General features: G+C 53.0%; 1 protein-coding gene across 4 annotated transcripts; it reads right to left on the bottom strand.

Moving 5' to 3' along the window:
• Positions 1-423: 423 nt before the first annotated feature.
• Positions 424-24,273, bottom strand: MVK (mevalonate kinase). 4 transcript variants are annotated; one of them, XR_012420600.1, is made up of 12 exons: positions 24,061-24,157; positions 23,033-23,124; positions 21,811-21,958; positions 17,116-17,260; positions 15,529-15,684; positions 11,437-11,540; positions 10,784-10,829; positions 6,787-6,877; positions 6,293-6,409; positions 2,735-2,879; positions 2,457-2,610; positions 424-1,267 (listed from the first exon to the last, which is right to left on the bottom strand). XR_012420600.1 is itself a non-coding variant. In XM_074007745.1 (12 exons), exons 2-12 carry the CDS (start codon positions 23,108-23,110, stop codon positions 1,116-1,118), a joined length of 1,266 nt encoding a protein of 421 aa, XP_073863846.1. In that variant the 5' UTR covers positions 23,111-23,124; positions 24,061-24,157; the 3' UTR covers positions 424-1,115. The 4 variants fall into 4 exon arrangements, 3 of the variants coding, with proteins under 3 accessions (XP_073863846.1, XP_045221839.1, XP_045221838.2); XM_074007745.1 differs by lacking the exon at positions 2,735-2,879 and adding an exon at positions 10,410-10,484; XM_045365904.3 differs by lacking the exon at positions 2,735-2,879.
• Positions 24,274-24,394: the final 121 nt, after the last annotated feature.

The raw sequence follows: 24,394 nt of genomic DNA, 5'->3' as shown, positions 1-24,394 counted from the left end.
GGTGGGGGCTGGGGGGTGGGGGTGGGGAGTGCCAGGCACCCGGGCTATGAACATTTGAGTCTGTTTTCTCCATCCAGCCAGTTCATTTCAGAAAGGAAGGCATGCCCAGGAGCGGTGGCAGGTTCTACTTTCCTGTCTTACACAGGTCTGTGCTCTCGTGGGTGCTTGGGATTCTGGAGCTAGGAAGCTCAACTTCTCCCTCTGCAGCAGCAGCCTGGAGTTGTGCTGATGGACTGAGAGCCGTGTTCCAGCCCCTCTCCAGCAAGGGCCATCCAGGAAAAGCCACCTCATCCCCAAGACACACAACAAAGTGACCCCAAACCCTTATTTCCCTCCATTGCTGAAGAGCTCCATGGAGGAAACAGCTGGAAAGGGGACAGGGACAGAGGAGGAAGGTGCTAGTGGCCTGGAGTCTCCCTAGTCTACTGCTGACACAAAATCTTTTTATTCCCCCTTTGCTTTCTTTTCCACAAACCTCTCAGGTACAGATTGGAAGAAACTGCACATGGACCCTGCCTTATTTAACCAGGCCCACCACCTCCAGGACAGCCCCTGGGGAAGCCCTGTCCCGCTAGGTAGAAGGGAAGGCCGCAGCAAGTGCTGAGTGAGCTACCCAGACAGCAGGTGCTCTGGGAGGGAGGGGGGACAAGGGGTAGGGGAAGGCTTCCTGGAGGAGGAGGGAGAGACCTGGCTCTGAGAGACAGGGGCGGTCCCTGCAGAGGGAGATAGAAGGCACATTTCTCCGGGAACCAGGCCCCAGCATCTGAGCATCCGACCCAGGTGGCCAGGGAGAACACAGGCCAAGGCCGGGGCCTGAAGCAGATGGGACCGTGGGAGCTTCGGGAAAGCAGCCCGTCTGTCTCAGGTCTGGAGCCTCAGAGGACCCTCCTAGGCCTCCTGCTCAGCTGGCTTCAGAGGATGCAGAGCGCAGACCATGCCTCCGTAGGTCCCACCGCTGGGACTGTGCAGAGCTCGGCCGGCATCGCCAAGCAGCTGGGGCCTCTCCAGCAGTGTCAGGAGCTGGGCGCCCGCTGGGCAGCACAGGGGCAAATTGCAGCCCCCAGAATAACCCAGAAAGGGGCATCTGGGTGCGGCTGCAGTGTCGTGGGCTCCTCTCAGAGGCCATCCAGGGCTTGCTGGACTCGGCTGTCCAGGGAGGTGGCTGAGTGGATGGAGACACCGGGGGCACCGATGCTGGTTTCCCAGCAGTCAAAGCCACAGCTGGTCAGGGCCTGCTTTGTGGCCTCCACCTCTGGCTGCTCCAGCCCTGTGGGGAGGGAAGGCAGGTCACCCTTGAAAACGCTGCTCTGAGGGAGAAGCTCATCATATTCAAGGCAAAAGCCTGGGCCTTCCTGCTGTGCCTTCCTGGCTGTGACCCCACCTGAGCCAACAGGCCCATGAGGCCCACGGTTACCTGCAGCCCCTCCGCGCACCGCAATGCCCAGCGTCGTACCCCCAGGGGTTTAGGGAGCAAGAATTAAAAACATGGGCTCTCAAGTCACAGGACTTGGCCTCGCCTTGTACTGGCCATGTGGCCTCAGACAAGTGACCTCCCCTCTCTCAGTCTCAGTCTCCTCATCTGGGAATGGGAATCGTGATGCCTCCCCCATGCAGACCCCAGGGAGGCTTAAAGGAAATAACGCAGGTAAAGTGCCTGGCACAACACCTGGCACAGCGGGCACACTCCAGAAATGTCAAGTTCCACCATCGTCATGGGCTCTGAACTAGGAACCAACAGTCGGGGTCGGCTGGAGTGAGGATGTGGCCACCTCCTGAGGCCTGGGAGCCATCACGGAGGGTGAGGGGATGCCTGGAGCCCAAGGGGGTTCAGTGCAAAACAGAGGGGAAAAGAAGGCTGAAGAACAGAGAGGAGGAAATAAAGACAAAAGAGAAAGAGAAGGGAGACCAGGAAGGAGGGGACAAGGAGCACAGAGGGAAACTGAGACAGGTGGGAACAGTTAGTGCCTACTGTAGATCAGGAGCGAGCCTGAGGGCAGAGGTAGGTGTCAGGTGGTTACTCGGTCTTGCTCTTTCTCCAGACCAACGGGAAGGAAAACCTTTTGTTCTGTAGCAAGATCAACCCCATCCTGACCACGTCAAGGGGTACAAGTGGGGCAAGGTGAGGCAGACGTGGAGAGTGACAATGCCCTGGTTACTTCCCAAGCTTGTGGGGACAGCCCCGATGACAGGAGCCCCAGCCCCAGCCCAGCCCTACCAGGCTCTCTAGGTGCACTTTCCTGCTTGAATCTGGGCAATGATCTTACAAGCTAGATACTCTCATCCTTATTTTACCAAGGAGGAAAGCCAAGACCCAGAGAGGTTAATTAACTTGCCCATGGCCACACAGCAGAGCTGAGACCTGTTTTCAGGTCTCTTTTTCCTTTCAAGGGAATTCTCCAGGTGGACCCCTCTTAGGAGCCCAGGCTGGCAGCCTGGCCCACCTACCCCAGGGATACCTGGCTTGAGGAGTGTGATGCCACAGCCACCACCGCCTGCACCAGTCAGCTTGCTGTGAAGTCCGTGGGCCCTGGTCACCTGGCAGAGCTGGTCCAGAGAGGCGTGGCCCACACCAAGGGCATTCAGATGGTGCTGGTTCATGTCAATGAGCTCCTAGGGGAGAAGGTTCCATCTGTTCCCACTTGGCCTGCCTGAGGCCAAGGTCCTGTGCCCACCCCTGAGCCTGCCTCGTCCATCTGACAGTTGTTGGCTGGAGACAGCTAACAGTTTCGCCTACCTGGCACGCTGGCCCTCTCCACTTGTAAAAGAATCCTTCTCCCCTGCAGCGTTTCTCATGGAGCTTGGGTAGAGCTGAGCATACCTTCACCACAGCACTCAGCACATATCCTAGGGCTGGTCACAGAAGCCTCTGGCACTGGTGACTGATCAAAGATGGGCATGTGGCCCAAGCTGGGCCAATCACAGTCCCCCCGCCCTCGTCCCGGGTTTTCTCTGCCCCTTTCCACTAGAGCTGCTAAAATAATTAAATTCAGACACAAGTCACCAAGATGACCTATCTTGCCACATGGTCAGAGATTACGTGGCAGATGGACAGATTCCCGACACAATGGTTCAGCCCCTGGATCGAGCTATACCTGAAGCCGTTTACCTCTGGTCTTCTCAGCTGGGAGCCAATACATTTCTTTTCTACAAAAGCCTGGTTGAAATGGATTTCTGTCATTTGCAAGAGAAAAAGTTTCAAATAATATGCCTCGCTACAGCTGCCTTGGGGACTGGTTTCAGAATAAGAACTAGGTTTAACTCCAGCAAGGCCATAAGCAGGGAAACAGCTGTTTGTCTAGGTTTCTTCAATTATGCAGGGTAAACTTCCTGCTCTAAGGATCCAACAAGATGCATGTGGATGAAAAAATAAAACTCACAGCTTTCACTGCCCAGGCACCCAGTAGTTAGATTTCATTTAACCCACAACGTGCTGGGGCTCTAAGGATGGACGCCCAGCCACAGTCCCAGCCATCAGGAAGTAAAAACCACGGGGTTTGGAGTCAAGTAGGCCTGTGTTCGAGTCTCGGTGCTGCCCCTTCTTGGTCGTGTGTCCTCGGGCAAGGTCTTCTGCGCTGGGTCTGTCCCCCACTTGTAAACCAGGGTCATAAGAGTATCTGCCTCAGCAGGGTGTGGTGGCTCATGCCTTTAATCCCAGCACTTTGGGAGGTTGAGGCGGGTGGATCACTTGAGGTCAGGAGTTCGAGACCAGCCTGGCCAACATGGCGAAACCCCGTCTCTACTAAACATACAAAAATTAGCCAGGTATGTTGGCGCATGCCTGTAATCCCAGCTAGGCAGGAGGCTGAGGCATGAGGATCATTTGAACCTGGGAGGTGGAAGATGCAATGAACCGAGATTGCGCCACTGCACTCCAGCCTGGGCAACAGAGCAAGATGACTCTTTTCTCAAAAAAAAAAAAAAAAAAAAAGTATCTGCTTCTTTGCCCTGAGATGAAACAAGGTGAGTTTTCTGTTCAATGCCTGGCACAAGATATGTGCTATTAGTATTTTTATGGTTACCTTACCATCATCCCCACTTTACAAAAGGGGAAACAGAGGCTCAGAGAAGTGACTTGCCCACGATCACTGGGCTAGTAGGTACCAAGCTGGCACGGGAAGGCGGGTCTGCCTGACGTGAAGCTCCTCTCTACCCTGCCTCTGAGAGCACTCCTGATTTTCCTCACTTCTGTGTGAAGCTCTGTTCCGGGGCACCTGCATCGCCTGTATACCAGGAGCTGCCAATCACTGAAGCATCTCTGCGGAGGCCTACCTGGCTGTCCCGCGTGGGGACGGCCGGTTGGGCAGGGTTGGGGTGGCCCCCCCGACAGCCTGCCTCATACCGCGCCCCGCGCCAAGCTCAGCACTTTTGACAAATGAGCTGACAGGCCTGATGGCCTGGTGGCAGCCCCAGGTGCCTCTCAGCAGCCCGATGGGCTGGATGTGAGAGAAGACTTCTGGGGGCCGCTCTCTGCGCCTGAGCGCCAGGTGTCACGTTGCCGAGGCAGGTTCCAGACACCTGTCACATTCTGATCCAAAATCTGTCAAGGATCAGATGACAGGTTGTGACACAGGAGAACAGTTCGCTGGTTTGAGTGCAAAGCTGTCCAGCAGCCGAGTTGCACATTTCAGCGGCTGCCACAGCCAAAAATACACACAATGTATAATCAACGTGCTGTTCTGCGGCATTCTCCAGGGGCTCGACAGGGTGTATTTTAGGCAGTATTCTATCATTATTAATTTCCTACTCGGGGAGGACTGCGCTCCCTCCTCTCTACGTGGAAGGAATCGAGAGCTAGGAAGACAAAGACTGAGGGAATGAGGGCAGAAACGCAGGAATTCAATGGAGACTCTACCCTGGCACATAGTAGGTGCTCACGACAGATATGTTGAATAAAGGGACAGACAAGTCTGTCAGTTGGACCCCTGGCTCGGCCACTTACTAGCTGGATAACCTTGGGGGAAGTCCTCCTTCAGACCTCAGTTTTGACATCTGTGAAATAGGGGTAAGACACCTACTTCAAAGGGAGGTGGGTGTGAGGATCAAGTGAAAAAAATGATTTGTAAAAAGCTTTTAGTGGCAGCTTCCACTCAGCACAGGGGCTACAGACTCGAATGCCCACAGGGGGACCGGGAGGCACCAGGCAATGACTACAGAGTAGGGGGGACTGTGGTGACATGGAGATCGCACACCCCTCTCAAAGGGGTCCCCTCCTGTCCCTTCACTGATGGCTGCTGCAGAGCCCCGGCAGCTGGGGACCACTCGATCCTCTCACTCCGCAAGGGCAGCCAGCTGGCTAACATCAGCCCATATTCACCAGGCCAGCTAGACTGTGTCCAGGGGCAGCCTGGACCCTTTGCTTCCCTAAGCTCATGGCACACCAGACATTGTGCTTGTGTGTCACCCATGAGACTCCAAGTGTTCTTTTTTTTGTGAGACAAGGTCTCACTCTGTCGCCCAGGGTACAAACTTGAACTCCTGGGCTCAAGTGATCCTCCTGCCACAGCCTCTCGAGTAGCTGGGACTACTGGCACGCACCACCATGTCTGGCTAACTTTTGTATTTTTTGTAGAGAGCGTTTCACCATGTTGTCCAGCCTGGTCTCGAACTCCTGGGCTTAAGCGATCCACCCGCCTTGGCCTCCCAAAGTGCTATATTACAGGTGAGCCACTGTGCCCGTCTAATCTGAGCATTCTTAAGACATTCCAGCGAGGCCACACATCCAGCAGAAGTAGAGCTGGGATTCACACACAGGCCTAACCACACCCAAAGTACGAGGTCACAACCTGTACACTAGAATTATGCAAATGGCAGTGAATGGGGTTATGATGATGAAAAAACAATTTTGGGACCTGTCTGACCCAAAGCAGGCAGTTGACAAGTAGTTGTTGAATGCACCCATGAAGCAGGAGAAGGACCAAGTAAGAAGTCACGCCTGCACCGACAGAGCTCTGTTATCAGCCACATCCCCATCTACCTACGTGGGCCGGAGCTCCTTAGACGTGACCCCAAACCTGTTCCACTGCACTTAGCACGAGCCAGGCCCTGACCTCCTTCCCTGCTCTCTCCCAATTACTCAGAATCACCTGGGAAGAGGCCTGAAAATAACATACGCTTGTGTGGCACACACAGACCTGGGCCCAGGCCAAGGGCTTCTGAGAGCATAGGCCAGAGGCAGGGCCTGGCCTCTATGTGCTGGCTTCCAGGGGATTCTGAGCACAGCCAGATTGCAGAGCCACTGCCTTGGACAGTGGTGTGGACTCAATAACCCTGGTTCCTGCAGACAGCCTCTTACTTCCAGTACGAGGTACTGCTCTGGGGCTGGAGCCTCCCCCATCTCTCCCAGCACACGCTCACACTCCAGGGAGATGGCATCTATCGAGGTCAGGAGTGGGGCCACGATCTCTGGGAACTAGAGAAAAAAAGAAGGAATGGCTGGTGAGGCCTGGGGGAGGCAGATGCAGCACAGCTGCCCCAGCAGTGGGGTGGAGGGAGGAGGTGTTCCCACAGCCTGCGCCCATCCTCTGGGGAAACTGCCTCTCTTCTGGGCCTGGTTTATGCCTTCCCAGCTGCAAAGTCAGTGTGTCTAACGAGCCCAATCACTGTTGTTTTCCTGGCCAGGCTACGGGTATGGATAGTACCTTCCTTTCTGCCAAAACCACCTCTCTAAGGGGCCTCAAGGCCCACCACACCCCCTAGAATCCATCAGCCAGAGGGAAACCTGGAAAATCCAGATGTAACTGTGTCCTGGCCACCCTGAAACCTGCCCGGGAAGGGAACAAGAGTCACCTTGAGCAGCCTGTTTCTGACGCCAGCCACAAGGGTCCTGGTATTGCGAGGGACTTTGGTGTTGGTCAGCAGGATCTGGAGAGCCGGCGGCCTGCAGGGTGAAGAGGAGGAAGGTCCACACTGAACTCAAGGTGGAGGAGCCGGGTCAGGACTGGGAGCAGTCCGGGAAGCCGCCCCACCCTGATACAGAGGAAGAAGAGAGGCACAAGAGGTGACATTGGATTGGGGGAGCATGGGACTCCCACTGCAGGCCACAGCTGTGCCTCCATCCCAGGCCCCTTGGCTTCTAGCTCATCTATTCATTCAACTTCAGCTGGGGCCTACAACATACTAGGCACAGCTTGGCCTCGGGGCCGGGGCCAGGGAGGGGAGAGGGGAGACAGGAGAAGTCCGAGAAGGTTTTCCTGGCATGACGTGGACACTGAGAACTGAGGAAGGTAAGAAGCCACCAAAGCAAAGCTAGAAGGGTGAGGATTTCTGGCAGTCGGAGCAGCCTGTGTGAGCCTGGAGGTGGTGGAACCCGGCACAGTCATCCAGTGAGAAATCCAAAGTGGCTACGGCAGAGCACAAGGAGGGGCGGAGGCTCGCGTGCATGGGTCACCCTCACGAAGCTGGAGTTTAGACCAAACAACAGGCCCTGAAATGGATCACGCAGAGGGAAGATGCCCAGGCTAGCTGATGCGGGCAGCGCCACGCATGGGCTCGGTAAATGCAGGCAGGACTGTCCCCAGCACACTGAGCCCATTCTTGCCCTACCTCGATGGTGCCCGGACGAGTGGCCCTGGTCTAAAACCAGGTGTAGTTAGAATCAGTCATCCCCTTGGCTGCCCCCTGGTGCACAGACGTGTCCCAGGCAGCCACGCTGAGCTGACTCTCTAGCATGACCCCGTGGTCCTCACCTGCCCCCGAGGAGCTGCGTAAATCCCTCCTAAAGCCACAATCCCAGTTGTCCTTGTAGTGTCCAAGCCAACATTTCTTGCCATCCAACCTGCCTTTCAGAGGACTGTAGGCTGGGATGGAGGGTGGGGGATTTGGATGAGCTCTGGCCCGAGACAGCTGGAGATGGGCAGAGCCCTTGATACCTTTATTCGCTCTCTTCACAGTTCAAGACTGTAAAATCCAATAGGGCTGGAAAGGGCTGCCAGAAACCTGCTTCATCTCACTGCCCATAAGCCCATGAAATTAATATCGATTCTCAGTCTTGGAGGCTGGCCCCCTTTTTTTTTTTTTTAACTTTACAAAAGATGAACTTCTATTTGGCTTTTCTCTTCCCTTCTAAGACAAGCCATTCCTCAAAAGCGCAGCGCTCTGGGAGGCCGCATCTTGATCCACGTCACAAACAATGCATTTTTTCTTTACAGTGAGGCACCACGCATGGTTGGCGGGGGCGGCGGGGGGGAAGCTCCTTAAGCCATCCGTGGGATTAACGTGGAGTCCGGCCCCCAGCTTCTCTGTAAAGCCGCCATCTGCTCCCATGGCACCCCACAGCAGGCAGCAAAGGTTGGTTTGCTCCATGCTCCCATCCAGCCAGGCGGGAGGAGTTTGGGTGTTGCATCTTCATCTTTCTTAGACAAGTCCTCTGCAGACAGGCCTGTCACCAGCCCCACCAGATCCAGGGTTCATACGCCATCCAGCGGCCACCATTCGGGGGTAAGCCTGGTAAATGCTCCTGTGATCTTGTCTTGGCCATGGCCCCAGCCTCTTCTATTCTCCTCCCTCCCCCGGGCTGCTCACTCCGCTCAGCCACCCTGACCTCCCAGCTACTGTGTGACATGCCAGGCAGCATGCTTCTGCCTCAGGATCTTTGCACCGCGCTTCCTCTGCTGGGGACCAGCCCCACCCCATAGCGGTGTGACTCATTCAGGTCCCTGTTCAATGTTCCTTTGTTAGCAGCCCCCAACCCCCATACAATCAGCCCCCCTTCCCTTTGTAGCCTCTGACCCTGCTTTGTTTCCTAAAGATGCTTAAGATTGCCTGACATGCTCTCACAGAGCAACTGATTTTTTCTCCCAACAAAGTATGAGTTCCACGGATGCGGGGCTTTGTTTTGTTCCCTGTGGAGGCCCCGGTGCTCAGCACACAGTAGGTGCTCAATGGTACTTGTGGAAAGGATGGATAAACTCGGCCAGCAGAGCTAAGCACTTCAGAGCCGCCGCTTCTGATTGTATGTTCAGGATCCCCTTACATAAACGAGGAGCTGGAGGTCCCGGAGAAGTGACTTGCCTGAGGGCGCCAGCTGGCAAGTGGGAGAGCTGGACTCAAACCTAGGCCTGCAGACCCAGCACCTCCGTCTAGCACACCAGCAACGCCTGGCCATTCCCCCACCCACCCCCTTTGGAAAGCCTCCTCATTCATCTCCTGATGCCCCTAGTAGACTGCACACTCAGTGCCCAGCCCATGTCTTCATCAGTTTTCTAGCTCCAGGGCCTAGTCCAGTGCTTAGGTCACAAGCACCACTCCAGTGTCTCAGGAGACACTGAAGGAATGAAATGCCACCACTTCCAAGAATGATTCCCCAGGCCCGCAGCTGCATCTATGACGCCGTCACTGTCACCCACAGCAGCTTCACAACCCTTCAGGTGTCTTCTGACGATTACAGTGACCGCCTTCCCCATCAGACCGTGGGCTCCTGAGGACAGGCCGGGGCCCAGGCATTTGAGAATCCTCCACACAATCCAGCTCTGGTTGCATGTGGATCCAGTGCAGCAGCAAACCAGCTTCCACCTGGGCCCCCGAGGCTCTTGTGGCAACGACTGCCGGAGCAGCCGCAGGAAGCTGGTCCCTGCTCCTATTGGCTTCTGTGGAGTGCAGAGGTCGGTGGCAAGGGTGATTTTGCCTTCCAGGGGACACTGAGCAATGTCTGGAAATGTTTTGGATGGCCACGCTGAGGGTGCTACTGGCATCTAGTGGGTAGAGGCTGGGGATGGCGGCAATACACAGGGTGGCCCCAGCACAAAGAATAAGCCAGCCCCCAATCTCAACAGTGCCAGTGCTGCCAACCCTGATGCACAGCCTTGGAAAGGGAGGCGAGGCTGAGCTGGGACAGGAAGATCCCAGAGAACCAGCCAGGGGCCCAGGTGTGGCGCTGTGGCAGGTCAGGTTATTGAGCCACTAATAGAGTGGCCCAGCTGGTGGGGGCTGCAGGCCAGAACCTGCCACTCATCCATGAAGACCACCCTGGGTAAGGAAGAGAGAACCCCAGGACCCTTACAGATGCAAAAAGGCCCACGGAGGAGGCAAAGCACCCTGGGACAATCACCACCCCACAACTTAATCGAGGGCTTAGGGAACAGCCAAAAAGGCACCTGGCTCCCCTCTGCCATGTTTCACTCCGGGCACCCGACAATTCCGCCGTGGGTGCAAACAACACAGGATGCTGAACTCTCACATGCACGTCTGTGATTCCAATGACTCCAGCGGGAGGGGCCCAGAAACATAAAACAGCCTGAGAGTCTCCAGATGTCACTTCTGCTCCGAGTCCCTCCTAAGCCTCCCTCTGACTTCCAGCCTGCCTCTGCCCTGCGTGCCTCCATCATGGTGTCGCTCACATTGTCCTGTGGCGGCTTCTGTGTGTGTGTCTGGCCCCAGCCCCCAAGCAGACTGAGAGCCCTTGGAAACTGCACCTGAGCTTCATCTCTCCATTCCTAGACCCCAGTGCAGCATCGTCGGGAACACAGGAAGTAATGGATTCTTGTTTACTAAGCGAATACAGGAATGAATGAATGAGCAGCTGAGGGTCTACAGGCACAGCCATGCATGACTTTCCCTTTCTGATCTCTCTGCAATTTAAGAGCTGAAGGGGAGAAGGAAAGACCAACTGCCAGGTCTCCCCCACCACCCCTCCCTTCCTTGCAGCTAGTGGACTGTGAGGTCCACACTGGGGGACGAAGAGCCAGGGACACCTGCCTCCTATGGTACTTCCCAAAGGTGCAGAGCTCTGCTCCCTGCACACATCGATGCAGCCATGGCTGAATGTGCTGCTCCACCCCCAAGTTACCTCTTTAAGGATGAAATCTTCCCTTGTTGGTATCGGAGGGCTCCTCCTAAAGAGAAAAGTCAGCAGGTCAGAGCTGTGGGAAAAGCTAACACACCTGTGCTACTTGGGAGAGAGGCTGAACTTTGGGTTGGGTTCACTTTGCCCCATTCAGGAAACAGACTAAGTAACGAGTCAGCCCAGCTTCAGTTACAAAAGATGCAGGAGGGCAAAAGGTCCCCGAAGCCCCACCAGGAAGCCCTCGCCAGGCCTTGGATTCCTGGGTCCCCCTCCTTCTGGACTGCCCAGCTTCCCCCGACAGGCCACATGGTGAATGTGGGGCCCGGGACACAGCATCTGGGCCCTGTAAGCAAGAGTCCTGACCAGAGGGGAGGCCACCTGGGCGGTCTGCAAACTCCACGGCAACGGCTCTGCATCCTGAACCTACAACTCCCCTGGGGAGCTCGTGGAAGCTGCAGCTTCCCAGGCCCCAGTCCTACCCCCGAGATTCTGATTCAGGGGGTGTGAGGCAGGGCCCCAAGATTTCTCCCCATCCCCCCTCATTTTTCCCAGAATTCGTTGATTCAATTCCTCCCAAACCAGCACAGACTCTTGGGCACCGACCATTGTAATAAGCATTTTTAAAATAACAAAAATAAATCCGAGGCAGCACCTACCCCAGGTGCTGACAGCATTGTCCACTCCAGAGGGGTTCCCGTGAATCACTCTCTCCCCTTGGAAAGCCCACTTGTTAATTAGCTCCAAATCCTCCTTGGTCCACCTGAAGACACAGATGTTCATCTTTACTGTGGCAGTGAGGAGTGGGGCTGGGGAGGGGTCACCTGGGGCTGTGCTAGGGGAGGCCAAGGGGCATAGGAGTTTGGGCCCTTGAGCTCAGAAAGAACAAGTCCGCTCTGAACCTCTCCAGCTCCAGAGCGTGCTGAACCTGCCCTTCCCTCTGAAGCCCACCTGGCGCAGTGAAAACAGCCCGGGCTTTGGACTCCCATGGTCCTACTTTGCCTCTTTTTTTTTTTTTTTCTTTTGTTAAGACGGAGTCTCACTCTGTCGCCCAGGCTGGAGTGCAGTGGTACAATTTCGGCTATCTCCTGGGTTCAAGCAATTATCCTGCCTCAGCCTCCCGAGTAGCTGGGACTACAGGTGTGTGCCACCACACCCAGCTAATTTTTGTATTTTTTAGTAGAGACGGGGTTTCACCATATTGACAGGCTGGTCTAGAACTTGGCCCGCCTTGGCCTCCCAAAGTGCTGGGATTACACGCACGAGCCACTGCATCTGGTCCCTACTTTGCCTCTTACTAGCTGAGTGACTCGGAGCCTGTTATCTAACCTCTCTGAGCCTCACTCTCCTCCTCTGGAGAATGGGAACGCTACCCTCCTCAGAGGCTATCTGCATGTGTGTCTAATGATGGCAAGGTGTCCACAAGCAGCAGGTGGCAACTGCCACTATAACAGACCTCTGCATAAGCGCCCACACCTGAACCAAGCCTGCCTTTAAGAAGAACGGGCAGAGATGTGACTGTTTCCCAGGGCTCTGCAAGTAGATCCAAAGCACGATTATTATGAATTCAAATCCCAGGAGCCCCAGACACCCCTCGGGGGGCCAGGCTGGTCCCAGCCATGTCTGGATCTCTCCCAAGCATGTGGCCTTACTGCCTTCCATGGACCAGGTGTGGGCTCACAAACACTTTAAGTGAACAGACCCAAAAAACATGAGTATGGAACAAGGCAAAATGACCAACTCCACTTCCCCACTCTTTGCTCTCAGCTTTTGTTTCCTTTCTGCAGATTCCCTTCCTCATGAAACAGTAGAAGCTAAAGGTGGTTTTGTGACCTCTGAGAATGATGTGGCTCAGTGGCAGAGTTATGGAGTAAGCGGTTAGCCTGGTTTTGCTTGTTTGAGATGGAGTTTTGCTCTTGTCCCCCAGGCTGGAGTGCCGTGACACGATCTCAGCTCACTGCAACCTCTGCCTCCTGGGTTCAAGCGATTCTCCTGCCTCAGCCTCCCAAGTAGCTGGGATTACCGGCGCCTGCCACCATTCCTGGCTAATGTTTGTATTTTCAGTAGAGACGGGTTTTTGCTGTGTTGGCCAGGCTGGTCTCGAACTCCTGACCTGAAGAGATCTGCCCACCTCACCCTCCCAAAGTGCTGGGATTACAGGCATGAGTCACCGTGCCCAGCCAGTGAGCCCTTTTTGAAACCCATCCCACCACTGACTCGCTGGGCATCTGTGAGCAACCACTCCACCTCAGACCCTCTGTTTTCTCATCCATAAAACAGGGGTAATAGTGTCTATCTGGCCAGGCGCGGTGGCTCACGCTTGTAATCCCAGCACTTTGGGAGGCCGAGGCAGGCGGATCACAAGGTGAGGAGATCGAGACCATCCTGGCTAACACGGTGAAACCCCGTCTCTACTAAAAAATACAAAAAATTAGCCGGGCATGGTGGCGGGCGCCTGTAGCACCAGCTACTCGGGAGGCTGAGGCAGGAGGACGGCATGAACCCGGGAGGCAGAGCTTGCAGTGAGCCGAGAACGCGCCACTGCAGTCCAGCCTGGGGGACAGAGCAAGACTCCGCCTCAAAAAAAAAAAAAAAAAAAAAAGGGTCTATCTCACTGAGGATATTGAGATGGAAAAAACACACAAGCGCTTTGTGTAATGCCCAGGAGATAGGATGTGCTCCCCAAAAAATAGGCCATCTGGGGTCACAGCGCCTGGGGTCCTGGTTCAATCACTTACTTGCTGTGGAGCCCTGAGCAAGTCAATTACCTGCTCTGAGTCTCCTTCCTCATCTGCCAAACAAGGATTTTTACGGACTTGGCAACTCACATGGTAGCTGTGAGACTATGATTAATAATGAGTCAACATCAGTTAACATACTAGATTAGCATGTGCCAAACATTGTGCTGAATGCTTTCTTAAATGGACCATTGAAAAATGGTCCATAATCCTCCCAATTGTGCCCTACAGGGAAGGTACGATAATTATCCTGCTTCTTACAGAAGCGGAAACTGAGGCTTGTATGGGTCAAACAGCATCCTGGAAATCACTATGCTACTCACTGCTGGGTCAGGACCACATCTGCTGACTTGGAGCCCAAGCTCTTAGCTACTAACTTAATGGTGCCAACAAGATACACTCATTCATTCAGCATTGATTGAGCAACTGCTATGTGCCTGTGACTAAGCTCCTAGTCGGAAGCAAAACAGACAAGGTCCCTGACTCCTTAGAGATTAGAGTCTAATGGAGAAAGTGAAGGTCAGTAAGCAATCAGGATTCAAATACAAACAAATCCATGACACTGCAATATGTGACTACAAAGCAGGTGTTTCTGTAAGAGTACTATGGGCTGAATTGTGGGGGCGGGGGTGGGGTGCTTGAAGGACAAGGGGAGCCAGCTGAGCAAGGTGTGTGTGGGGTGCATTCCAGACACACCACCTGTGCAGCACTGGAACCACACCAGAGCTGGCTGGCCCTTTCCAGGGACCAACAGGTGGCAGCGTGCGTGGGAAGAAGTGAGTGATGGAGGCGGGGGAAGGTAACTCAGGCAGTTGATCTAGCCCAGGGCCTGGCCCTCTCAACAAACGTGAGTCTTCCTCCTGCTCTACACAGTTTGTTTTTTAGGAGGCTCAGATTTGAGTCTTCAAAGGAGACTGGGCTCCAGTCCTTTCCGACTTAGAAACACATGATGGGCAGGGTGGGGTGGGGTGGGGGGTCTACTCTCCCTAAGGGTTCTGAGAAGGAATGACTGGCCTTCAGGGCAAAGTGGGAGAAATGGTTGGAAGCAGCATAAGAACACACACACATGCATGCACACACACGCACAGTCACCCTCTGCCTTTTGAAAGGCAGGGCCAGTCTGTCGGCCTGTGGAGAATCACTTGAACCTGGAGGCAGAACTTGCAGTGAGCCAAGATCACACCACTGCACTCCAGCCTGGGTGACAGAACAAGACTTCGTCTCAAAAAAACAAATGAACAAACAAACCAAACCAAGCTCAGAAAACAACAACAGCAAAAAAACAAGCCCAGGAAGACGACAGAGCTCTGCATTTAGGGGCCTCATCCACAACTCCTGGTCCCGGCACAAACTGCATAACCTCTGTGCACTGGGTGGTTTCTCAAGGCACATTCTCCTAATGACGGAAATGGTCTGTGGTCAAGCCTGTCTTGACAGGCCTCACTGAGTCACGTGGTCCCCCACCAGTAGGAACACAGAGAGGTGGCACGCCCTTCATGGAGATGGCCCCGGAGGAGGAGAAATGTCCTAGTCTAATGGACACATCCCCTAACGTGGATTTCTCAGCACACTCTAGTGTCTTTCATAACCGTGTGGTAAAACTGGACAGTCACCCCTAGGGCACCGTCATTACCATACAGAGGACACCGTCCTAGCGTGAGTCAATGCAGAGGTGCGAGAGTTCATCTAACCCACTGCCCTCCAGATCTGGACTCCAGCTCTTTCTACCATACCATGGGCGCTTGAACCCAACAGAGCCAAGATGGGGGTGAGCAGAGGTGGTGGAGAGCAGGAGAGAAAAGCTCAGACTCTGAGTTCAAATCCCACTCTGCCAGCACTAGCTGTGTGGCCCTGGGCCAGCCATTTGACTTCTCAGGGCTCAGCTTCCTCATCTGTAAAATGGCCACCAAGACCCCTCCCACCTCACAGGGAGGTGGTGAGGTCCCCGTGACAGAAGCCACGCCCCGTCCTGCCGCGTGGGAGGGACAGTGGCCAGGTGAGGACCACGGTTACCTGTTGACGCGATCTCCATCCTTCAGCGGGTTTGGGATCTCCTCGCACACAGTCAGGAGGGCCGCTGCCAGACACACCGAGTAGGCGGCGCTGGAGCCCAAGCCCGCCCCATGGGGCAACTCTGACCACACTACGATATCCAGGCTCGGCAGGGCCCTGAAACACACCAGGGTGCAAAACGTGACTCTCCTACAGGGCAGTGGGATGCCAGCACCGAACCAGGGGCCGGGACCAGGCCTGATTCCAAGCATCTGGTCCAGTTTTCTCAACTTGGGGAGACTTCACGACCCCAAATGTATCCCTACTGAACATCAGGAACTCAGGGTGAATCAGACAACTAGGAAACAGGTACCAAGTTCATTTAAATCCCTGGGTCACCCAACCAGAGCCCTTCCCAGAAGCACCTGGCAAGCCGTCAACCCCTTTCTCCCACCTCCTTCCTGTGCTCACATGCTAGGTGTTTCTGTGGGCCTGCTCTGAGCACATGCTAGCCCCTCTGCCTGCAATAGCCTTGCACCTCCTTATCCCCCAGAGAAATCCCTACCCATCTTTCAAGGCCTTATCAAATGTCGCTTCCACTGTGAGTTTCCCTAGCTACCCTCAAAGACCCTCCTGGCTCCCCTTCTAGGACCTCCTGCATGCCCTCCTTCCACCACTGCCTCATCACAGCGCGCTAGGATTGTGTGTTCACCGGGGGCCTCTCCCACCAGATGGTGCTCCCCAACCATGTGTAACGTGGGTCTGCTTTTGATCACCAGAAAGGTCCGAATCACTTTATCTTACATGTATTTCCCTCAAGTGAGAACTGTCAAACTTCGTGTTTGGTAATTTCCAAGAAGTACTTCTCCCATTTCCTAAATACGAAAATTGCAATACTGAATGTACATCTCCAAATTCCACACACCCACCCCACCCAGACTGGAAGATTCTGGAATGCCCTTTACCCACTTAAGGGGACATGCCTCTCAAGTTGAAATTCTCCTTTGGACAGCAATTATCAGGCCATTTCCAAATGTGTCCTGAGCACAGTGCCTGGCCACTGAACCAGCATCTGCTGCTCAAGGGAAGGGCTGCCCCCTGAGGTTTTCCCTTTGGGTTCTGGACAGAAAAAAAAACAGAGGGGCTGGTTGGGGCCGGGTGTGGTGGCTCATGCCTGTAATCCCAGCACTTTCAAAGGCCAAGGCAGTTGGATCACATGAGCCCAGGAGTTTGAGACCAGCCTGGGCAACATAGTGAGATTCCATCTCTACAAATATTTAAAAATTAGCCAGGCATGGTGATGTGCACCTGTGGTCCCAGCGACTTGGGAGGCTGAGGTGGAAGGATCACTTGAGCCTGGGAGGTCAGGGCTGGAGTCAGCTGAGATCACACCACTGCACTCCAGCCTGGGCAACAGACAGATCCTGTCTCAAAAAAAAGGCATGCCATATTACCATGTCTGGCAGGGTGCCTGGCATGTGGTGAGGACAGCCAATGGCTGCTGCTCTAGAAGAGAGCATGTGCGTTCTCCAGCAGCAATGACAGAAACCCTTCCTGTTTCTCCATGGGAGGCTGAATCTGGACTCCCTCCCCAGACTGCACACACACCTCTGCTTCCGGCAGATGGACAGGTATAAGTAGAGAAAGGCCAGCACAGCCAGGCTCTCGGTGACAGCACAGTCATCAGGCAAGCCTGCCACCTCCTTCAGCTTCTCCACTAGCTCTGGGGTGGGTGTTGTGGCATCACCTTGCTCTGTTTCACAGGCAAACAAGCAAACACAAGTGGGTGAGAGGGCCTCTGGTGTTTTACAAACAACAGAATACAGAAAGTCAGCTAGTCACTGGAATCGGAACATGGATGGACATGAATTTATGGTCTGAACACCACACCCAAGTCTGTTCATTGGCTTTAGGCAGACTTACGTTTGAGTCCCAAGTGTGCCATTTACTAGCCATGTGACTTAACCTTCCTGAACCTGTTTTCCACCTTGGTAAAACAGGAATAACAACAGTGCCTCTTCACAAGGTTGTCATGAATGTAAAGTTAAATAGGGCGTGTAAACTTTTTAGCATAACACCTGGCATGTAGTAAGTGCTTAATTAACAGTAGTTTTAAGGCCAGGTGCAGTGGCTCACGCCTGTAATCCCAGTACTTTCGGAGGCTGAGGTGGGCAGATCACTTGAGCCCAGGAGTTTGAGACTGAACTCTGGGCAACATGGCAAAACCCCAACTCTACAAAAAGTACAAAAACTAGCCAGGCATGGTGGTGCACACTTGTGGTCCCAGCTACTTGGAAGGCGGAGGCAGGAGGATCGCTTGAGCCAGGAGGTCGAGGCAACAGTGAGCTGTGGTCGCACCACTGCACTCCATCCTGCATGACAGAGTGAGACCCTGTCTCAAAAAAAAAACAAAAAAAGTAGCCTTAGGCCGGGCACGGTGGCTCAAGCCTGTAATCCCAGCACTTTGGGAGGCCGAGACGGGTGGATCACGAGGTCAGAAGATCGAGACCATCCTGGCGAACACGGTGAAACCCCGTCTCTACTAAAAAATACAAAAACTAGCCAGGCGAGATGGCGGGCGCTTGTAGTCCCAGTTACTTGGGAGGCTGAGGCAGGAGAATGGCGTAAACCCAGGAGGCGGAGCTTGCAGTGAGCTGAGATTCGGCCACTGCACTCCAGCCCGGGCGACAGAGCGAGACTCCGTCTCAAAAAAAAAAAAAAAAAAAAAAAAAAGTAGCCTTAACACACACACACAGACACACACAGAGAATGCTGGCTCAATCACACAAGGGCCTAGGTTTCACCTTCCATTGTATAAAACCAAAAATCAAAGGAGTATTAAGTTACCACCCAAAATACTTCCCTCTTCCAAAAGCTAATCATCAGGAATAGGACAGCGTAAATGCGAGGCGTTGCCTGGGCAGAAGGGGAGGGTGAGGCAGGTTTTTCCCAGGGATGTGCAGGAACCTGGGCCACTTTCCTCTGAGACACTGAGAAAGCAGAGCCTGTCTGGCCAGCTTACTTTTGCAAATCACTCGCTGAGCCTCAGGTCAGATTCTCAAGGGACTGGGAAATGGAATTGGGCGTGCGTGTCTTAGGAAATTTCAGGCACTGATTAAGTGCTGGGTAAATATGTGTTGAATGGATTAATGATATACTCAAATGGCCAAGTCATGACATTATTGAGAACCCGGGTATTTCAGAGCTCTGTAATCGAGATGGAACAGTTGTTAAGAGCCTGGATGGTGGGGCTAGGAGAAACCTAGGTCTGAATCCTTTCAGTATCACCAACAAGTGTAACCTGAGCCACTAGACCTCTGAACTTTAATTTTCAAATCTGTACAATGGGGACGAATACCACCACCTATTCCCAGGGAATGCTGGAGAATTCTAAGTGTGCTAACATATGTGAACACACTTAGTGCCTGGCATGCATAAGTGTCCAGTAAGTGCTCACTGTAGTAGCAGGGTGCAGTGGCAGGTGCCTATATTCCCAGCTACTCAGGAGGCTGAGGCAGAAGGAACACTTGAGCTCAGGAATTTGAGACCAGCCTGGGCAACATAGTAAGATCCTGCCTCTAAAAAAAAAAATGTTCAATGTTTATGACTATCAGGAGGGAGCAAAAGGACACTGAACAAAAGATGGTAGATCTTTGCAACCTAGAAAATGGTGTGTCTCCCAAGGCTCCGCAACTCACACGCCCTTACCTACATACTGCACCTGTGTCGCACCCCTAGTGCCCGCCTCCAGTGTTGTCAGATCCTCACGGCAGCCCTCAGTCAGGAAACATGTCTCTGCTCCCAGGCCCAGAGGGTGAAGTGACCTGCCCAGGGTCACCAAGGGAGTCGGAGTGGTCCGAGACATGGTCCCCCACACCTGGCTGCTTCCACCCCAAGCTACTGACATACACAAGTTGCAGCTGGTTCTCACGGGACATTTCTGGTCTGGCTGGGCGGCCCTGTGCACTATGGAAAGCAAGTTCCATGTGTTCTGGCTGGAACGCTCCAGACGCACGCTCCAAAGGAGTGCCTCTTAACTGAGGCGTCCCCAGAATCGTCCAGGGAAACCCTTAAAAAACTCCTACCACCACTACCAACTCCCAATAAGACAGGGGCAGAGCCAGAAGTCCATCTGTATTGGTAAAAACAAAAACAACATCCACAATCACAAAAACTCCTGGGTGATTCCAAGATATGATGAGGTTAAAAAGTGTTGCTCTGCGCCGGGCACAGTGGCTCACACCTGTAATCCCAGCACTTTGGGAGGCCGAGGCGGGCGGATCAAGAGGTCAGGAGATCGAGACCATCCTGGCGAACACGGTGAAACCCCATCTCTACTAAAAATACGAAAAAAAATTAGCCAGGTGTGGTGGCGGGCGCCTGTAGTCCCAGTTTCTCGGGAGGCTGAGGCAGGAGAATGGCGTGAACCCGGGAGGCGGTGGAGCTTGCAGTGAGCCGAGATCGCGCCACTGCACTCCAGCCTGGGTGACAGAGCGAGACTCCGTCTCAAAAAAAAAGAAAAAAAAAAAAAAAGTGTTGTTCTAAAATGAGGATTTTGGCCAGGCACAGTGGCTCTCACCTGTAACCCCAGCACTTTGGGAAAGTGGGAAAACTCCTGAGGCCAGGAGTTCCAGACCAGCCTGGGCAACACAGCAAGACCCTGTCTCAACAGCAAGTGAAATGAGAATTTTCAGCTCTTCTTCCATCCCCATATGGCATATGGGAGTGACTGTAGTTTCTCATGGGGAACGGGAAGCAGTTATCAATGGTTCAGGTGCAGTCTAAGAAAAAAACCCAAAAAGATTCTCATTTATTCCACCCTGGCTGAGAAACACTGTTCCAAAAAGCAAGGCTTCAGCCCAGGGAGCAGACAGTAAATTGAGAACAGAAAACACACGTCAGCTCTGGGGCAGGTGCGGGGGACTCCACTGATGGAAAAAGGTGGCCTGCTTATGAGTGGATGAAATCTTCACAGTGCTGCCAAAAATCAGCACACACACCTGACACACAAAAGAAAAAACAGGTATTTTTGAATGGTTTATATGGCCTGACCCAATTTTGGTTAAAAAACCAAGATATCTCCCTGTCTCTATCAATCTTTCTATCCATCTACAGAAAATCACCCAGAAGGATTAATGCCAAAATGCTTGCAGTCATTACTGGGGTCAGAGAAAGGAGAAGGGGAATAATAAGTGATTTTTAAAATTACAATGTCCCGCCGGGTGCGGTGGCTCGCGCCTGTAATCCCAGCACTTTGCGAGGCCAAGGCGGGCGGATCACGATGTCAGGAGATCGAGACCATCCTGGCTAACATGGTGAAACCCCGTCTCTACAAAAATACAAAAAATTAGCCAGGCGTGGTGGTGGGCGCCTGTAGTCCCAGCTACTTGGGAGGCTGAGGCAGCAGAATGGTGTGAACCCGGAAGGCGGAGCTTGCACTGAGCTGAGATCGCGCCACTGCACTCCAGCCTGAAGGACAGAGTGAGACTCCGTCTCAAAAAAAAAAAAAAAAAAAAAAGTCCCAGCATTGACCATATCTTCCAATAATAAGCATAGGTAACTTTTACTTTTATTAATTTTTTTTTTGAGATGGAGTGCAATGGACGATCTCGGCTCACTGCAACCTCCGCCTCCCAAGTTCAAGCGATTCTCCTACCTCAGCCTCCTGAGTAGCTGGGATTACAGGCGTGTGCCACCACACCCAGCTCATTTTTGTATTTTTAGTAGAGACAGGGTTTCACCATGTTGGCCAGGCTGGTCTCGAACTCCTGACCTTAGGTAATCTGCCCGCCTTGGCCTCCCAAGGTGCTGGAATTACAGGCATGAGCCACTGTGCCCAGCCTACTTTTATTAATTTTTAATTATACAAAATGCCAATATATTCTCCTCATTTAAAACATGTGTCCCTTTGTCTACTCTCTGGCCCCAGGTCTCTCCCAGGAGAACTAATTGCCACAGCCAATCTGATGTCTATGTCCCCGAGATCTTTTCTATCATTTATACACATATTTATACTTAAATACCTATGTTTGCTGTTTTGCATTTTTTTTTCACTCAACAATAGGCCTTGATGATCTGTCCACAACGGCCCACACAGATCCAATGCATTGTTTTACACTTTTAAATTAAACAAAATAAATAAGTGAAGCTAATTTTATAAGGTCAGGGTAGAAAACACGCTGGCAATAGCTGGCCCCTGGCTCCCTTGGCGGGGGACAGCCTGGAATACCTGGCCAGCTGCCCTCTCTGTAGGCTCTCACCACCTCTGGTAAGGCTCTTACGATTTCTCCTCCTTGCACTCACCCAGAAAGCTTGTGTCCAGTAGCTGAAGCCTGGCCACATCCCAGGCCCACTTGATACCAATGTTGGGTAAGCTGAGGTCCACTTTCCCATTGCTGTGGGGTTGAAGCCGGAGAAATGTTCTCAAGTTCAAGGCTACAGCCAGTGCTACCTGTAGAATAAAGGACAAAAGCAATAAGCCTGAGGGTGAGTGGCAAAGGAGCCAGGGCCCACATGCTAACAAGAGAGCAAACATGAGCACAAAGGCCACTCCCAGCCATGCCCTTGCCAGACACTGCTAACCAACTTTGGCATGCTCTCCCACTAAGCCTGGGGACAGCCACCATCGATCAACTAAAAGTTAACATCCACTTTGCCTTCTTCCTGAAAAATTTCACAGGTTCTCAACACCAAGGAATCACTTCCCCATAATCACCATGTTTTCAATGAGAAATATAAGAACATAAAGAATAGCAGTGAGAGGCCAGGTGTAGTGGCTCACATCTGTAATCCCAGCAGTTTGGGAGGCCAAAGCAGGAGGATCACTTGAGCCCAGGAGTTTGAGACCAGCCTGGTGTCAAACCACGTCTTTACAAAAAAAACAAAAGAAAAAATTAGTAGGGTGTGGTGGTACACACCTGTGGTCCCAGCTACTCGGGAGGCTGAGGTTGGAGGCTGCAGTAAGCCGTGATCACAAGATTGCGCTCCAGCGATCTCAGGAAAAAAAAAAAAAAAAAAAAAAAAAGCAGAGTGCAGCAGGAGTAGAACCTAAGACAGACTTAGGTTCACACCAAGCTCTACCAAGGTATATAGGACTTGGATCAAGTTACCACTTCTCTCCTAAGCCTCGGTTTGCACATTTGTAAAACAGGGTAATAAAAGGGTATGCCTTCGGGGTAAGGGTAAAATGAGGTAATGGATGTTTCCGACTCCTTTGCTAGATCATCCTTCCAACTTCTCCATGTCTTAGTGCCCCGGAGCTCAGTTCTCAAACCTCTTCCTTCTGCATCAAAGCTCACTCCTAGGTGATCTCATTCCACTCATAGGGCTTTATATCCCATCTTTTTGCTATCATACCGAGTGAGGCCTGAGAATCCCTTCAGTGGGCATAAGATACCTTTTCCTTGCCTGGCTGAGGAGAAACTGACATCTCTGATCTGCTCCCAAGCTGTGCTTCAGGTGTCCTGCAAAATTAGTATCAGGGAGAAGGGGTACCCAATCCTTAAAGGCTCTAACGGCTTTGTACCTTGCCATGTACCACGGCATGTTCTCCATGAAGGATGACTTTCCCCGGAGCAGACACCAGTAGGACTTCTGACAACATGGCTCCTGGGAATCCTAAAAGGGAAAGCCAGTGAGAAGAGCAAAGATCTCCAGATGTCAGAACCATCAGGAAGAGATCTTAGAACACCTAGTTCAAGCCCATCATAATAACAAAAAAGGTAGACACCGTCCAGCACTTGCTATGTGCCAGAAAGGCAATGCAGCAATCAACTGGACACATCCAACAGATCTGGGTTCAAATCCCAGCTATTCCACTCCCCAGTGATGTCGTCTTAGCTAACTCACTTAAACGGCTATGAACATCGGTTTCCCACCACGTTATATGGACAGAAAATAACCGTACGCACCTCAGTGGATGTTAGGAAGGTTAAATTAACTCAAGGGAAACACTTAGCAGTGTCTGGCACCTACTAATCATTCAATTACTGAGAGCTACTTATTACTGGCTCTGTTCTTCGTTTCAGCTTTTACAACTACTACTACTGAAAGTAGAAATTACATGAAATCATGGAGCAGAAAGAACTCTTTGCTGGACATTTAGGCTGTTTCCAACGTGTCACGATTATAAACAAGGCCACAGAAAACACCCAGTACGCCTCGTTCTGCACACTTAAATGAGTATTTCTGCAGGACAGAGTCCTAGAAAGGGGCTTGCAGGGTCTACAGGTGTGTGCAATTTACACTTTTATAAATAACGCAAAATTATTCCCCGCTTAAGGTTTTACGTTGATTACCTTACACTAAGATTCAAGTGCACTACGAGCTAAGTACTATCGTGATCCCCACTTCTTAGAAAAACTGAGGCTCAAAGCGGGGATTCCCCTTGCTTGTCCCAAGCTCAAAATCACGACTGTCAGATTGAGGTCGCCGACCCCTCGGGGCTGACTCTCAGAGCTGGAGAAACTGAGCCACAGAAACTGGGCGCCCGGCTCAAGGCCGTCCTGGGTCTAGGACCTCGCGCCACCCGGCCCCGCGACCCCGGCCTCTCACCTGTCGCCGCCGCCGCCGCCCACGCCCCGGCTGCCGCCACTCCGCGCCGGAGCCGGAGCAGCTCCCGGACTCCTGCAGCCTAGAGCGCCCGTGCCTCAAGGGGAGGAGGCCTTGGCCTTCAGCCCAGCCAATCAGAGCGCGCAAGTCTGGCGTACTTTTACCAATAGGCTTGAACATTGGTGGTGATGCAGCCAAGCCGGCACGGGTTTTCCCGCCCCGCTTCTTCCGTCAAACCAATGGGAAACAAGTCCCTGGGAGTGTCCCGCCCTGGGGCGAGAACCTCGAGCCAATGAAAATTGACAGCTGAGCGGTGGCGCGGCCAGCTGTGGGTGGA

This window comes from Macaca fascicularis, chromosome 11 (genome assembly GCF_037993035.2).
Source record: "Macaca fascicularis isolate 582-1 chromosome 11, T2T-MFA8v1.1".
Classification (NCBI taxonomy): domain Eukaryota; kingdom Metazoa; phylum Chordata; class Mammalia; order Primates; family Cercopithecidae; genus Macaca; species Macaca fascicularis.
This window is presented reverse-complemented; position numbering and strand designations above follow the sequence as displayed.